The 14519-nt window shown below is 36.4% G+C and overlaps 1 protein-coding gene across 2 annotated transcripts in view; it reads right to left on the bottom strand.

The window, feature by feature from the left end:
* The window catches only part of INTU (inturned planar cell polarity protein), a 99241-nt gene that overhangs the window by 61167 nt on the left and 23555 nt on the right, over positions 1–14519 (bottom strand). For both annotated transcript variants that reach the window (XM_078445766.2, XM_060654227.3), the window contains exons 2-3: positions 13873–14411; positions 4128–4213 (exon numbers count right to left, since the gene is read on the bottom strand). In XM_078445766.2, the coding sequence (XP_078301892.2) occupies positions 4128–4213; positions 13873–14411 (625 nt within the window). The remainder of the gene's footprint in view (positions 1–4127; positions 4214–13872; positions 14412–14519) is intronic.

Raw genomic sequence — 14519 nt, 5'->3', positions numbered from 1 at the left:
TAATGCTATCGGTGCAGGGCTTGCTTCAGATCCTCTGTCCCCCTCTCTCTGTTCCTCCCCTCTGGGCACTCTCTCAAAAATAAATAAAACATTAAAAAAAAATTGACTGAATCACTTCAGAATTATCTGCAGACATTTTAATGTTTCATTGCTAAATACTTGAGCATGTATGTACTAAGGACTGAGGCATTCTCCTACACAACCAAATATAATGATCACATTTAGGAATCTGAATATTCAATACAATATTGTTCTCAAAGTCTGTGTCCAAATTTTCCCAATTGTCCCAATATGACTATTTCCCACTGCAATCCAGGATCAATTAAGGATTAGCCACTGTATTTAGTTATATGTCACTTCAGTCTGCCTTAGTCTAGAATAGTTCTCCAGCCTTTTTTTCCTTTCATGATAGTTAAATTTTTGGACACTCTAAGACAACTTTTTTTGCAGAATGTTAAAACTTGGCTTTGAAAGAAAATGATTTGGGCTTTTTATATCTTACCTAGCATATAGGCTTCACCTCTGGATCTCATTCTGGTATTTGGAATCTATTTGTAACAGAACTTATTCAAAAACCAAACACAGAACTGCAGAGTTGGAACTGGGCTCAGATATATTTGCTCAAATCTACTCTCATTATAGATGAGAAAACTGAAGCCCTGAAGAATCTGGCAAATTGCTCAGAGCAAGGTTTTAAAATGGAGATCTGACCTCATCCTACCATATTACCACATTGTAGGTATCTCCCAGGCCATATGCTGTCACATGACAAGAAGCCTTCAGACCATTTTTATACCCTGAATAGAAGCTGAAAATGTTGCTGTTAGATATTTTCAAATTTAAATGCTAAAAAGTCTCCTATGGTATTCTTTATAAATTAGCATTCCTCTCCTCTTATTGCTTAAATAACTGTTTTAGATGCCATAGATACAAAGCAGGTAAAACAACTTTTTCTGGAATAAGTTCACCTCAGTTAGTTCTGACCCAGTAGGAGTGAAGACCCACCCAGGCTTTGTGACAAAGGGAAGGATTGTGCACTGGAGTCACTTTCAGTTCCTTGAGTTATTAATTCTACTACCTAGGAGAAATCATTAAATCTCTCTTAGATTCTTTTTCTTCACATGTAAAATAGAAATACAATTACTGGCATCTTACAGACTGTTATAAAGAATCAATGAAACTACTAAAGGAAACAATATTAGCAAAACACCGACATATGCCTGGCACGTAGAAACACTAGTTCCCTTCCCAGGCCTACTCTTACCCTCCCTGAACCTCCTAGTTTACATGGCTGGTATAGAGAAGCTTATAGTTTTCCCCACTTTCAATACTAATGATGTAAGAAAAACGTGGTTTACCAATTAAACATTATTTCTAGTTAAAAGAATTTTAACTATGTTCTAAATCATTATTCAAGACATGTTCCAAATGCTGGTGCCTGCTTTTGACTATGACACAGGTATAATACCGATTCTTCTAGTAAAGCGAACAAATGTATACATGTTTATACTCAAGGGGTTAAATTAGAATAAAGTATTCCAAAATATTAATACTAGATATCCTCAGGTGGCAGGATTTTAAAATATTTTGTCCCTTATGTTTTCTTTTTTTTACAATGAACGTGTATTACCTTTACAATAAGAAAAAATTATTTCCTTAAATAATAAAAAGATTTTAATAATACACATCTTAATACGGGACTATATTTTCAAATTATATAGTGTCAAAATCACTTTCAATTTACATTAGGAAAGGCAAGAATGTGCTAGAGTATTGGAGCATAACATATTCTCTCAATATGATAAATTCAAGCAACTCAAAACAGTTTTTCTTCCATCTTCAAAACAAACTGCTATTTCTTCATTTAGGTACAAGATGTACATATTGGCACATAAAAGCTGTGTGTGTGTGTGTTGTGTGTGTGTGTTTAAATCCAGAACCACACTTCATGCAGCAAGATGCTCACGCCGTAAAACGCAAACTGGGCTAAGAGCAGATACACGACTCCTACTTCACACTTAACGAGGACATGTAAATGGTGGGTGGAACTGGACCAAAATATTTAAATCATTACTTCTTCCTCTTCTTTTTCTTCTGAGTGCACATAGCTGAATTTGCAAATGACAACTAAACGTAAGTATGTGACTCCACTGTAAACATAATTTTTCTTTTTTGGAAGACTGAAGAGACATGGTTGAACTGTGGCAAGACTGGCAAACACTGGCAACTGACAGAGGCAAGAAAGGAGAAGCCCTTACCCAGGGCTGACATACAGCCAGTTTGCTTGGGTGAAGCTGTTTCAGTTGCTAAAATACATAATTCTTCATTACTGATTGGTAAGTAGCTGCTATCTGAGCACCCTGAGGAACCATAGTACCTTGGCTGACCTGTCCACATCTGGCAACCAAAGGAGACAACAGTATACACTATTTCAGCAGTATGGCTGGTGTCTGCCTGATTGTTAATATTTCGAACACCACCTTGTCTCCATCGATATCTCTCTATTCATTCCTAAGCACTGCTGGTCACTAGCTATCATACTTATTCCAGCACTTTCATTTTGCATTTCCAAAGATAGCTACTTTTACAGAGCATCCATGTATATGTTTGGTGTGTGTGTGCTTTATGAGAAAAAAGTGAAATAAGGGAAATGTTATTTCTTAGAAAATAAAGAATTTCATCGTAGGTGCCAATATTTCAGAATCTCAAATCATCCTGATCAATCCAGAAAGTTGCTTCATTCTCCCACAGTCTAACTTTAAAAAAAAAAAAGTTTATTTATTTTTGAGACAGAGAGACAGAGAGAAACACAGAGAGAGAGAGAGAACATGAGCTCACAAGTCAGGGAGGGACAGAGAGAGAGAGAGAGAGAGAGAGAGAGAGAGAGAATGAGAATCCCAAGCAGGCTCTACACTGTCAGCATAGAGCCCAATGTGGAGCTTGAACTCACAAACTGTGAGATCATGACCTGAGCTGAAACCAAGAGATGGACACTTAACTGACTGAGCCATCCAGGCACCCCAGCTAATTCCTGATACTAACAAGAGCAAAGCATTCATAAATAGAAAGTATAGCACTTTAAAAATTCATCTAAGGACCTAAAAATGTCATCTATGATACAAAATGTCAATGCTTAGACTATCAAAATAACTATTATGAAAGAGGTTTATTTTTACCTACAAGGAATGAAAAATAATTCACTAAATACCTAAATAAGAGCTTGGGAATAAGGTTAAACTAGATAACAGAAAAAAATCAACAAAATGGTATAGTTTTTAAAATAAACAAAACCACATTTTAAAAAACTTAATAGTGATTTTAATAAATTAGAGAAAAGAAAATTCCATGACTGTTCAAAATGACTTTTCTAGGAACTGGATTTTCATCAACATATATGGTAGTTATAATGACAGGTTAGTCATTATAGATCTTTTTATTATTGTCATTGTTCCTGCTTACTTAGGATAAGTTTTTTTGTTTAATTTTTTTAAGTTTATTTATTTATTTTGAGAAAGAATGAGCAAGCACGAGCCAGGGAGGGGCAGAGAGCGAGGGAAAGAGAGAATCCCAAGCTGGCTCAATGCTCAGCACTGAGCCCAATGTTGGGCTTGAACCCATGAACCATGAGATCATAACCTGAGTTGAAATCAAGGGTCAGACACTTAACTGATTGAGCCACCCAGGCACCCCAGGAGGAGTTTTATTTGTAGATATTTCTCCTCTATTTAGAATCATCTCCAAAAGCTAAAAATGTTAACAAGAGCCAAATTTTTTAAAATAGTCAAGTATGTAGGGGCGTCTGGGTGACTCAGTCAGTTGAGCTTCTGACTTCAGCTCAGGTCATCATCACATGGTTCATGAGTTCAAGCCCTGTGTTGGGATCTGTGCTAACAGCTCAGAGCATGGAGTATGCATCAGATTCTGTGTCTCCCTCTCTGTCTGTCCCTCCCCTGCTCACACTCTCTCTCTCTCAAAAATAAACATAAAAAAAACCAAAAACCCTCAGTCAAGTATGTAAGTGTAATTCACGTTATACATGGTCATTTTCAGAATCTTAAAAAAAGAAAACAGTACAAGATGTCCTTATTTTTAATTCATCAAAGAATATAGAAAAAGATTGTCCATACCTGCATAGGTCCAGGAATGCAAGACAGAACCCTTTCTATGTTTTCAGAAGTCACATCCACGTCATTCACAGCAACAAGGACATCACCTGAAAACAGAGTAACAAAGGTGGTTGTATGAATATACAAAACCCAAAAAGATCTAGAATTAGAACATTAAAAAGCATCTATTCTGACCTCTTCAAAGTCTATGGAACTCATTATGTATTTTTATACACTTCATTAGCAGCAGAGGTAAGCTCCCACTCCACTCTTTTCTGACAACACAGCCCAACACAGTGCCATAACTAAATACAACCTATGGAGATTTAAAGAGATGAATATTCTCATTTTGAATATAATTTGAGAGCATTATGTAAACTCAAAGGACAAGTACTGCACTTAGCAAAACTGAATCTATTCACTTAAACCCACAGTGAAAAAATTTAGCTAAAATTTTAATTCAATCCATGTGGCATAACTCAGTATGCTGCAGTATTTGCTGTTATTGATCTATGCCTTTGTTTCAAAGGCCCCAATCATAACAAAATGCACAGCACGTTTTGGTAAAAATCGCCTTCTCCATGGTTTTTCTTTAAATGTGTATGTTTATTAAATTTGGTGGCTTTCATAAAGTAAAGATCAATGTTAAAATGGAAATTTACTTTTACAACATAATTAGAGGTAATATCAAAATACCAATGAGCTTTATTAATAGAAATATATACATACAAGGGTTATTTTTTATCATTTCTAATCAATCATATCATTAGGAAATGGACCAAATAATTAATATTCATCCAACAGATATTTATTGAGCACCTACTATGTACCATTTACTGTTCTAGGCACTACAGATAGAGAATTGAATAAAACAGACAAAAATCTCTACCCTCATGGAACTTCATATGCTTTGGGGAAGACAGATAATTAACATGTATATAGATAATAGTGTTGGTAAACAATTCTCCATCAATCTCTCATGTTTTTGTATATCTTGCAAGCTAAGGCACTAAAAGTCCTTGCTCTGAATTATTTTTTCAAGGATGTTTATGTAGTGAACAGCCTTGGACAACATAGATAATGTTACAGGGAGTAATCATCTGAAAACATGTTTAACAAAGCTCTCAAAGTAGGAACCATACATATATCATCATAACAGGTATGAAAATTAATTTTAGAGTGAGTATAGTATACAAAATATTTTTAAAAGTTTAGTAGAAAAATTTCTTTCTTTCTTTCTTTTTTTTTTTTTTTTTAATTTTTGAGACAGAGAGAGAGACAGAGTGATAGCAGGGGAGGGGCAGGGAGAGAGGGAGACACAGAATCTGAAGCAGGCTCCAGGCTCTGAGCTGTTCGCACAGAGCCCAATGCAGGGCTCAAACTCATGAATGGCAAGATAATGACCTGAGCCAAAGTTGGACACTTAACTGACTGAACCATGAAGGCGCCCTAAAAAATTTGTGTTTCTATAACAGAAGAGTTATATCCACTTCTCACTCTCCCAGATATTTGTTTTCCTCAAGTTTTTCTCAGTATCTCTGTGACTCAGAAATGGCAGGCTTCCTGGACATCGTATCACTACAGTGGGCAGTATACACTCCAGGAAAGTTCTTTCTCAACAAGGACACAGAAGTCATTAGTATGCACTGTCAAAGGCTAAAAGGAAATGAATTGCATGAATTAGTTTGAATTGTTAGGTAAGAAATGGTCTGTGCTGGTGGAAAATTTTATCGAGATACATTCAAAGTCAAATAAAATATAAAGAGGTGAAACCAGTTTATCACAGTGCTTAAATTTGTTCCTCAATGTAAAATTAATCATTTGAAAATCCATCAATTTCTCAGCATCTACTTAATATCAAATGTGTACTGAAGGGTACCAAGGCCCATGAAAAACTAAATGCCAAAGTTTGTTTACTGTTCTATTTATAGTATATACAAAATGAATACACAGGTTAAGAAATTATTTTTAATACAAAACTATTACACATAAATACAGGAAAAAGAAAAGCTACATATAAAAATTTTGCCTTTGGGTGTATGTGCTTTTTCTCTTTTTGCTTAATTATATTTTCTAAACTGTCTACATTAAACAAATACTACCATTACAAAGAGAAAAAATTAAAACTCATTATTTTACCTAAAAATCCCCACTGTGGTAGGTAGATTAGTGGTCTCCCAAAGTTGTCCACATCTTAATCACTGAAATCTGTGAATGTTACCTTACATGGCAAAAGGGACTTTGCAGATGTAATCAAGTTAAGGATGTTGACATTGGGAGATTATCTAAGTGGGCCAATGTAATCAGAGGGTATTTATAAGAAAGGAGGCAGGAGGGTCAGAGGCAGAGAGAGACTTGAGGATACTATACTGTTGGCTTTGAAGTTGGAGGAAAGGACCACAAGGCAAGGAATTCCAGTGGCCTCTGAATGCCGGCCAAGGAAAGGGACTCTAGAGAATTCAGAGGAATGTAGCCCTATGGATACTTTGATTTTAGTGCCAGAGGACACATCTTAGACTTCTGACTTCCAGAACTGCAAGATGATAAATTTGTGTTGTTTTAAACCACTAAGTTTGTGGTAATTTGTCACAGCACAAATTACCTGCTTAACAATACAAAATGAAAATGAATACACCTGCCTAACAATACAAAGCAGTCTTGGCTAAGCACCAAATGAGAATCAGGAACTATAAATAATAAAGAACAGATCTGGATACACAGGTACATAGAGGTTGCTGGAGAAAAACAATAAATCTTGTTAGAGGAGAAAGACTGGGAAATATGTATGTGTCAGTGGTGTGGGACCAGACTGTGAATTTAAATTGGTTATTTAAATTAGGCTGAATTTGACTTCAGGGAGAAGAGAATCTGGCTTTTCAAACATAGTTACCATACTGCCATTTTACACTTTCAAGTTAATGTATTTGCCATCAAGGTATTTATTGAAAAATTCTTAAGTTTTGAGAGAATTAACTTTACTATGTATTTTTTGAGCTTCAATACCAATCCTTCATTTATAATATGCAGGCATAAGCAGAAAATTAAGGTCCCTCCTAACCTATCATTCTAGAAATCCTTAAATAATGGTGACTCATATACTGTAACTATCATTCAAAAAGTTTAAGTAAAATATCACATTACCTGATGAGGCTGGAAAAGAAATAGTGCAAGGTTTTTATTTCTCATTAAAACAGAAAATAATACTACAGAAATGTTGGAAAAGTCGTTGATGACCCCAGCACTGTAACCACAATTATTTTTGCAAGTTATTTTTAGTCTTTACCTATATTGGCACAAATGAGATATAAAGGAATTTCATCCTTTTAAACCTCTCAAGTCGTAAGAATTCTGATGTTAGTTCGTTGTTTTCATTTATTTTTAATTTATTTGTAATGTTTGTTTATTTTTGAGAGACAGAGAGACAGAGCACCAGTGGTGAGAGGTGGGGAGGGGCGGGGACCAGAGAGAGAGGGAGACACACAATTCGAAGCAGGCTCCAGGCTCTGAGCTGTCAGCATAGTGCCCAATGCGGGGCTCAAACCCATGAACTGTGAGATCATGACCTGAGCTGAAGTTGGCGCTTAACCAACTGAGCCACCCAGGTGCCCCACACTGTTTTTAGATTATAATTTTAATAGTCAAATAACACATACATTTATTAAATTATAATTCAAATGACCATACTCCAGTTTGACATTTTCATGCTTTTTTATTTTTTATTACTAAAAAATGTTTAAATAAATGTTTTTTACCTTTTTTAAAGTTTATTAATTTTGAGAGACAGAGACAGAGACAGAGAGCGTGAGCGGGGCAGGGGCAGAGAGAGAGAGACACCCACACACAAAATCTGCAGCAGGCTCCAGGCTCTGAGCTGTCAGCAGAGCCCAACACGGGGCTTGAACCCACAAACCATGAGCTGAAGTCGAACGCTTAACCAATTAGCCACCCAGGTGCCCCTTAAATAAATGTTTTCATGCGCATAGTTTTTCCTTCTTTTACATTTGGGGTCAGCAAACTTCTTCTGTAAAGGGCAACATAAGTAAATACTTTAGGTTCTGCAGGCCATATGGTTTTGTTGCAGCAACTACTCAAATTTGCAACTGTAGCTTGAAAGCAGCAATAAACAATAAACGAATGTGGCTGTGTTCCAATACAATTTTATTTATAAACATTAATATCTGACTTTCATAAAGTTTTCTTATGTAATAAAATATTGTTCTTTTGGTTTTTTTTTTTTTAATCATTGAAAAAGTGAAAGCCATTCTTAGTTTGCAGACTGTACAAAAATGGGTGGTAGGCGTGATATGACATGCAGGCCATGGTTTACAGATCTGTTTTAGGTTCTTTTGGATAAGTGTCTCAAAATGGATTAATTGGTTTAAAAAGTACATTGTTGTAGCTTAATCCTTATTTCCAAATTACACTTTGAAAGGATTAAATAATTTCTTTTCTTTTTCTTCAAAGAGAAATCCTTTGGCACTTCCCCACCCCTTCAAGTGAACACTACAGCAAGTAAAAGAACTTTGTGAATGGAAATCAGAACTTGTAGGTCACAGCTTTATCACTGACTGCCATTGTTCCTGGGTAAATCATGTAATCCCTTTGGTACTCAGCTGTAGAAGGAATTAACTGCATGAGAAGGTCTCTAGGAAGGCCTAAAAACTCTAAAATTCTACCTTTCCAATGAACTCACTGCTTCAGTTTCTTTCCTTTATGCTGAGTCAAGTACCACAGGCAAAATGTGGGAAAGAAATGTGAGGAAGGAGAGACAAACACAGGAGAGTTCCCTTCAATGAGAAAATTGAAATGTTGCAAGTATTACAGAAGGTGAAAATAAAAATGTGTATCAAATAACAACATGCAAAATATTAAAGAATAAAACCATCCATTATATACTCATAAAAAATAATCCATCTTTTTAAAAAAGCACATCAGGGGTGCCTGGGTAGCTCAGTTGGCTAGGTGTCTGACTTTTGATTTTGGCTCAGATCATGATCTCATGATTCATGAGATTGAGCTCCACATGGGGCTCTGACAGTGCAGAGCCTGCTTGGGAATTTCTCTCTCCTTCTCTGCCTTTCCTCCCCTGTTCATGTGCACTAACATACTCTCTTTCTCTCACTCTCAAAATAAATAAATAAACATTAAAAAAAACCGTTTGGTTTAAAAAAAAAAAAAAGTACTTCAAATGTTTTAACTGGAAACAACCAGAATGTCCATCAACAGTGAAATGGAAATATAATAGTGTACATTCCAATGGAATACTATATAGCAACAACTTGGATATTTCTCACAGATTATAATAAAGAAAATAAACACACGGGAATGCATACCATATATTTCTATTTATATGAAGTTCAAGAAGAGGCAAAATAAAACAATAAGAAAAGAGGAGGAGGCAAAATCAACTCTATTGATAGAAAACTTGACTTTCAGATTACCTTTGAGAGAGGGCATTAACTGGGAGGAGGCACCATGGAGACTTCTGGGTACTGGAAATGTTCTATATCTTGATCTGGGTGGCAGTTACACAGGTATATACATATGACAAAATTTGCTAAATGTACACTTAAGATTTGTCCATCTTATGAATGTATGTTATACCTCAAAAAGATTTTTAAAAAGCAAAAAAGAAAACTTCAAAAAATTTAAAAGAGAAATAGCACAATATGTCATACAAAAAAAGCTATTCAGTGATCACAGGTGAGAACATTAGAAGTTACATAATAAGAGCTTAAAATAAAAATTTTAGGGATACCTGACTGGCTCAGTCAGTACAGCATGTGACCTTTGATCTTGGGGTTGTAAGTTGTTTTTTTCTAACTTTTTTTCCAATGTTTATTTATTTGAGAGAGAGAGAGAGAGAGAGAGAGGGAGACTGAGCATGAGTGGGGGAGGGGCAGAGACAGAGGGAGACACAGAATCAGAAGCAGGCTCCAGGCTCTGAGCTTTCAGCACAGAGCCTGAAGCGGGGCTCAAACTCACAATTTGTGAGATCATGACCTGAGCCGATGTTGGGACACCTAACCAACTGAGCCACCCAGGTACCCCTCAGGGTTGTAAGTTTGAGTCTCATATTGGGTAGAGAGATTATTTAAAAATAAAATCTTTGAAATAAAAAAATAAAAACTTTGTGTTATTGTTGAACTGAAACAATCTGCGGGGGTGTATGTGTCTAGAATATTAATGTGTGATTTCTCTAACCCTATTCTTCCTAATCCTTAAAAAAACACCTAGTTAAACAAAAATGGGTCATCTTGAAGAAGAAAAAGTCACCAAGGTGACATGCAGTTTCTAGGGTGTAGGCAAAAAGAGGATTTGCTTTGGTCTGGGGATGGAGGCTGGTACTGGTAGTCAAGAAGCAATCAGCTGTCAAACTTTAAGAAAAACTCAGAAATAAAAATAAAAAATAGGGGCGCCTGGGTGGCGCAGTTGGTTAAGCGTCCGACTTCAGCCAGGTCACGATCTCGCGGTCCGTGAGTTCGAGCCCCGCGTCGGGCTCTGGGCTGATGGCTCGGAGCCTGGAGCCTGTTTCCGATTCTGTGTCTCCCTCTCTCTCTGCCCCTCCCCCGTTCATGCTCTGTCTCTCTCTGTCCCGAAAATAAATAAAAAAAATTGAAAAAAAAAATTAAAAAAAAAATAAAATAAATAAAGATGCAAGTCAGTAGTAAGAAGAGCAAAAATGGCACTGAAAAATGCAGCAAAATCCCCCAAATCCAGGTACAGAAGAATCAGAATAGAATAGAGTTCTGCTGTCTTGAAAGGACAGAATGAAGAGTCACCAGTCTCACTGTCTTGGCTAATGGACTTTAGGCAAAGGAGGGTCATCCTCCAGCTAGACAATAGCAGAAGTCACCCAGCAAACTGCGTTACCAGGACAAAGTTTTCATGATCCTCCTGCCTATAGGGTTACCTCAGAGCTCACCCACAGACTTCAGTGTGAAATGAAAGTATGAAAGAAACAAATGAGAAATTCCATTTTGTGGGATTATCAAACTGACCATGACATTAAAATAGTCCATTATTTATTCCCAAAGTATCAACTTTATTTTTTTTGTAACTTTAAAAATATATAACATAATCATAAAATTAAAAATCTGAAAAAATAGAGAAACAAATCAACCATAATGTATCCACACTAACCCAACACTATTAGCATTTTGCTGTATTTCTATTTACATCTAATTGTTTTCCCTACACATATTTTTTACAGTTTATGCATTTATTCAATAAATGTTTTTGAGGGCTTATTTATCAACCAACTGTTTTGCTATGCACCAAAGATGAAATAATCATTTTATTCTGACAATTTTTTTTAACCTATTAGTAAATCATAAATGCTTCCATTATGGAAATGAAATCATGAACCTCATTTTTCTAACTTTTTATTGTTATTCAATACACATGCATAAAAGTGCACAAATTGTAGCGTTACAACAATAAATGATCAAAAACTGAACACATCCATGTAACCACATTCAGGTCAGAAAGTACACTACCAGCATCCTGGGTATCTTTAATTATTTTAAAGATTAGCAACAGGACTACCTAGTAGTTTCTTCCTCTCTATAGTTCATTCTCTTTCTTCCCATACAGTTGGTGCAGAAAGATCAGGCCTAGAGGTAAGGCCTAGGTATTAGAAGTGAAGATCAGGGGAAAGAAAACATGGAAGCACATGCTCACTGACCATAACCACCTTTCTACTAGGTTTCAAGAGGAATGAGTAAAAAGAATTTTAGAGATTTGTCTATAAATCAGTCCAAGTAGGTCCCGAGCAGAGGCCCCAGATAAATACAGACAGTACATTAGCTGGAGTTTCCCATCACGTGGTACCTAGAATTACGGTGGTTGGCAACGACCAAGCAGGATTTCATAAGCATGAATCCTGGCCTCCTCTGATAAATGAAAAGAATAAAACTTAGACATATTTTACAAAAAAGAAAGCTGAGGACCTGAGAGAATGTAAGCATGCATTAGCTTCTTTTCCAGCTATCCGTTGCTGCATAATGAATGACCCCAAAACTAAGTTGTTTAAAACAACAACCACCATTTATTATCTTTCCTGGTTCTGGGGTTGACTAGCCAAGGGTCTCACTCAGGGTTCCTCACAAAGTTGCAGCCAGCTGGGGCTGGAGTCATCCAGAAGACTTCTTCACTCATGTGTGGTAGCTGATGTTGCAGGGTGGCTGAGGCCTCAGCCAGAGTACTACTCATGGCCTCTTTGTGTACACCGGCCTTGCTCCTGTACAGAATGGCAACTAGATTCCAAGAATACAAGGCAGAGGCTGCATCACCTTTTATGATCCTACCTCTGAAATCACATAATACTATTTGAGCTGTAGTCACAGGCCCATGACAGGCGCCAGGGGGTATAGGCGGTGACACAAACACTGTAACTCTCCATGGGAGGAGTATCAACATTACTTTGTAAGATGAGAACGTGGAGATCTTGTTGCAACCATTTGGAACACACACTGCACAGATGCTCATCCTACATGATTCATCCTCGTAAACGCCCATGATGGCACTATTCATACTATGTGAAACTGTCTTCCTGTTTCTGACTCATCTCTTCCACCATAGTATGAGCTTCCTAAGAGGAGTAACTAGATCATTAGAGTAATCTTTGTATTCCTGACACTTAGCAGATGCTCAAAAATTTAATGAATCAATGAACAAACAAATGCAACTCAGACTTAAAGAAATATTTTTTAGGTGCGCCTGGGTGGCTCAGTCAGTTAAGCGTCCTACTTCAGTTCAGGTCATGATCTCGTGGCTCGTGGGTTCAAATCCCGCATCGGCCTCTGTGGTGACAGCTTGGAGCCTGGAGCCTGCTTCGGATTCTGTGTCTCCCTCTCTTTTTGCTCCTCCCCTACTTGTGCTGTTTCTCTCTCTCTCTCTCTCTCTCTCTCTGTCTCTCTCAAAAATAAACATTAAATTTTTTTTTAATATTTTAAAAACATGTTTCTAAAGTATCTATAAAAGTTCCTTTATCTAAATCTTATAGGCTGAGTCAACCTAAAAGACTGTCAGCTTTTAGGTTTATTAATAATTTTTAAGTTTCATTAAGAATATATTCTCACATCTGACTAATATAGCTTTCCCTAAGTAATAAAGTTGCTACTGATGCAACCATTATATCCAACAGCTAAAAATGTATTAGCAACACAAAATGCTCACTTTAATATATATTCAGAATAACTTCGGGATTTATTTTTTTCCCTTGAAATTGATGAGATATTTTATGACAAGCACCCTTGAAAGGAAATTTACGTATAACATCACTGTGGCTAAATATGCCAAATGAAACAATTTAAAACCACTCCAAGAACTTAGTGTACTCAAGTGCAAACATACAATTTAAAAGTATTTTTATTCATAAATTACATATTATTTTATGCTATTGGGTATAGGTCATTCAAATCTAAATTATCACTGTAAAATCAACTTATTTTCTTTTTCTTGTCAGGAAATATAACCAAGATGAAATAAAATTATATAATTCAAAACTCAAAAATTAGTTAAGCTATTCCTTGGCCTAAACAAGGCACACACACATTCAACTCAACAAAGTACTTATTTAAAGAACACTATGCCTTGCAGTACACCAATGCTTAAACAATTTCACTACTGTCCCAAATATCATCAAGCAGTCCTTAATCTGTTGAGACTTTGGATATAATTCTGTTTTGATCACTTGTCTCAAAAGGCATTACTAATCATGAATCTCTGCAAACAAGAACAGATGTTCACCAACAGCACTTACCAATTAATATCTGACCACTCTTCATAGCAGATCCTCCTGGCAATAGGCCATGGACCACAAGTCTCTCTCCACTGCCCTGTTTTCCAGTTTTTTTCCAGCTCCACTTGGTCTGATGAATAATCCCAACCAGTACTTCCAGAAGCTTCAGCTGCTCTTTGGCTTTGGTCACAGTTAACTTTTTGGGGTTTACATAAATATTCACGTCTTTGTATCGCTGTTGGACAACCACTCCTGTTTTCTGGTTGGACTGATGCTTTAGAATGGACACTGGTTCATTGTCATTGCTATTTTTTTTATTGTAGCGCTTGGGTAAAAGGCTTTTACTTTTTAAAATTTTCGTAAACCGCTTGAGTTTAGGTTCACACTTTTTTCCTTCTTTGTAATCATCGTCTTCAATTATAATCTCATTTTCACTAAACCTGACATGGTTCACAGTAGGAGTCTCAGGAAGAAGGCTTTCTTCTTCATCCTCACTCAATTCCAAATAAAATAATTCTCCATTTTTCCGCACACTGTCCAGCCATTCAGGTTCAACATCACTATGAAAAAGAGAAAAGATAATCTGAATAGCAGCCAACATAAGAAAAATAGCTACGTCTTTTGGGCACAGGTGGTACAGAGAGGTGGGAGGTGGTGAAAATTCTTTG

Source organism: Panthera onca, chromosome B1, assembly GCF_046562875.1.
Source record: "Panthera onca isolate mPanOnc1 chromosome B1, mPanOnc1 haplotype 2, whole genome shotgun sequence".
Lineage (NCBI taxonomy): Eukaryota > Metazoa > Chordata > Mammalia > Carnivora > Felidae > Panthera > Panthera onca.
This window is presented reverse-complemented; position numbering and strand designations above follow the sequence as displayed.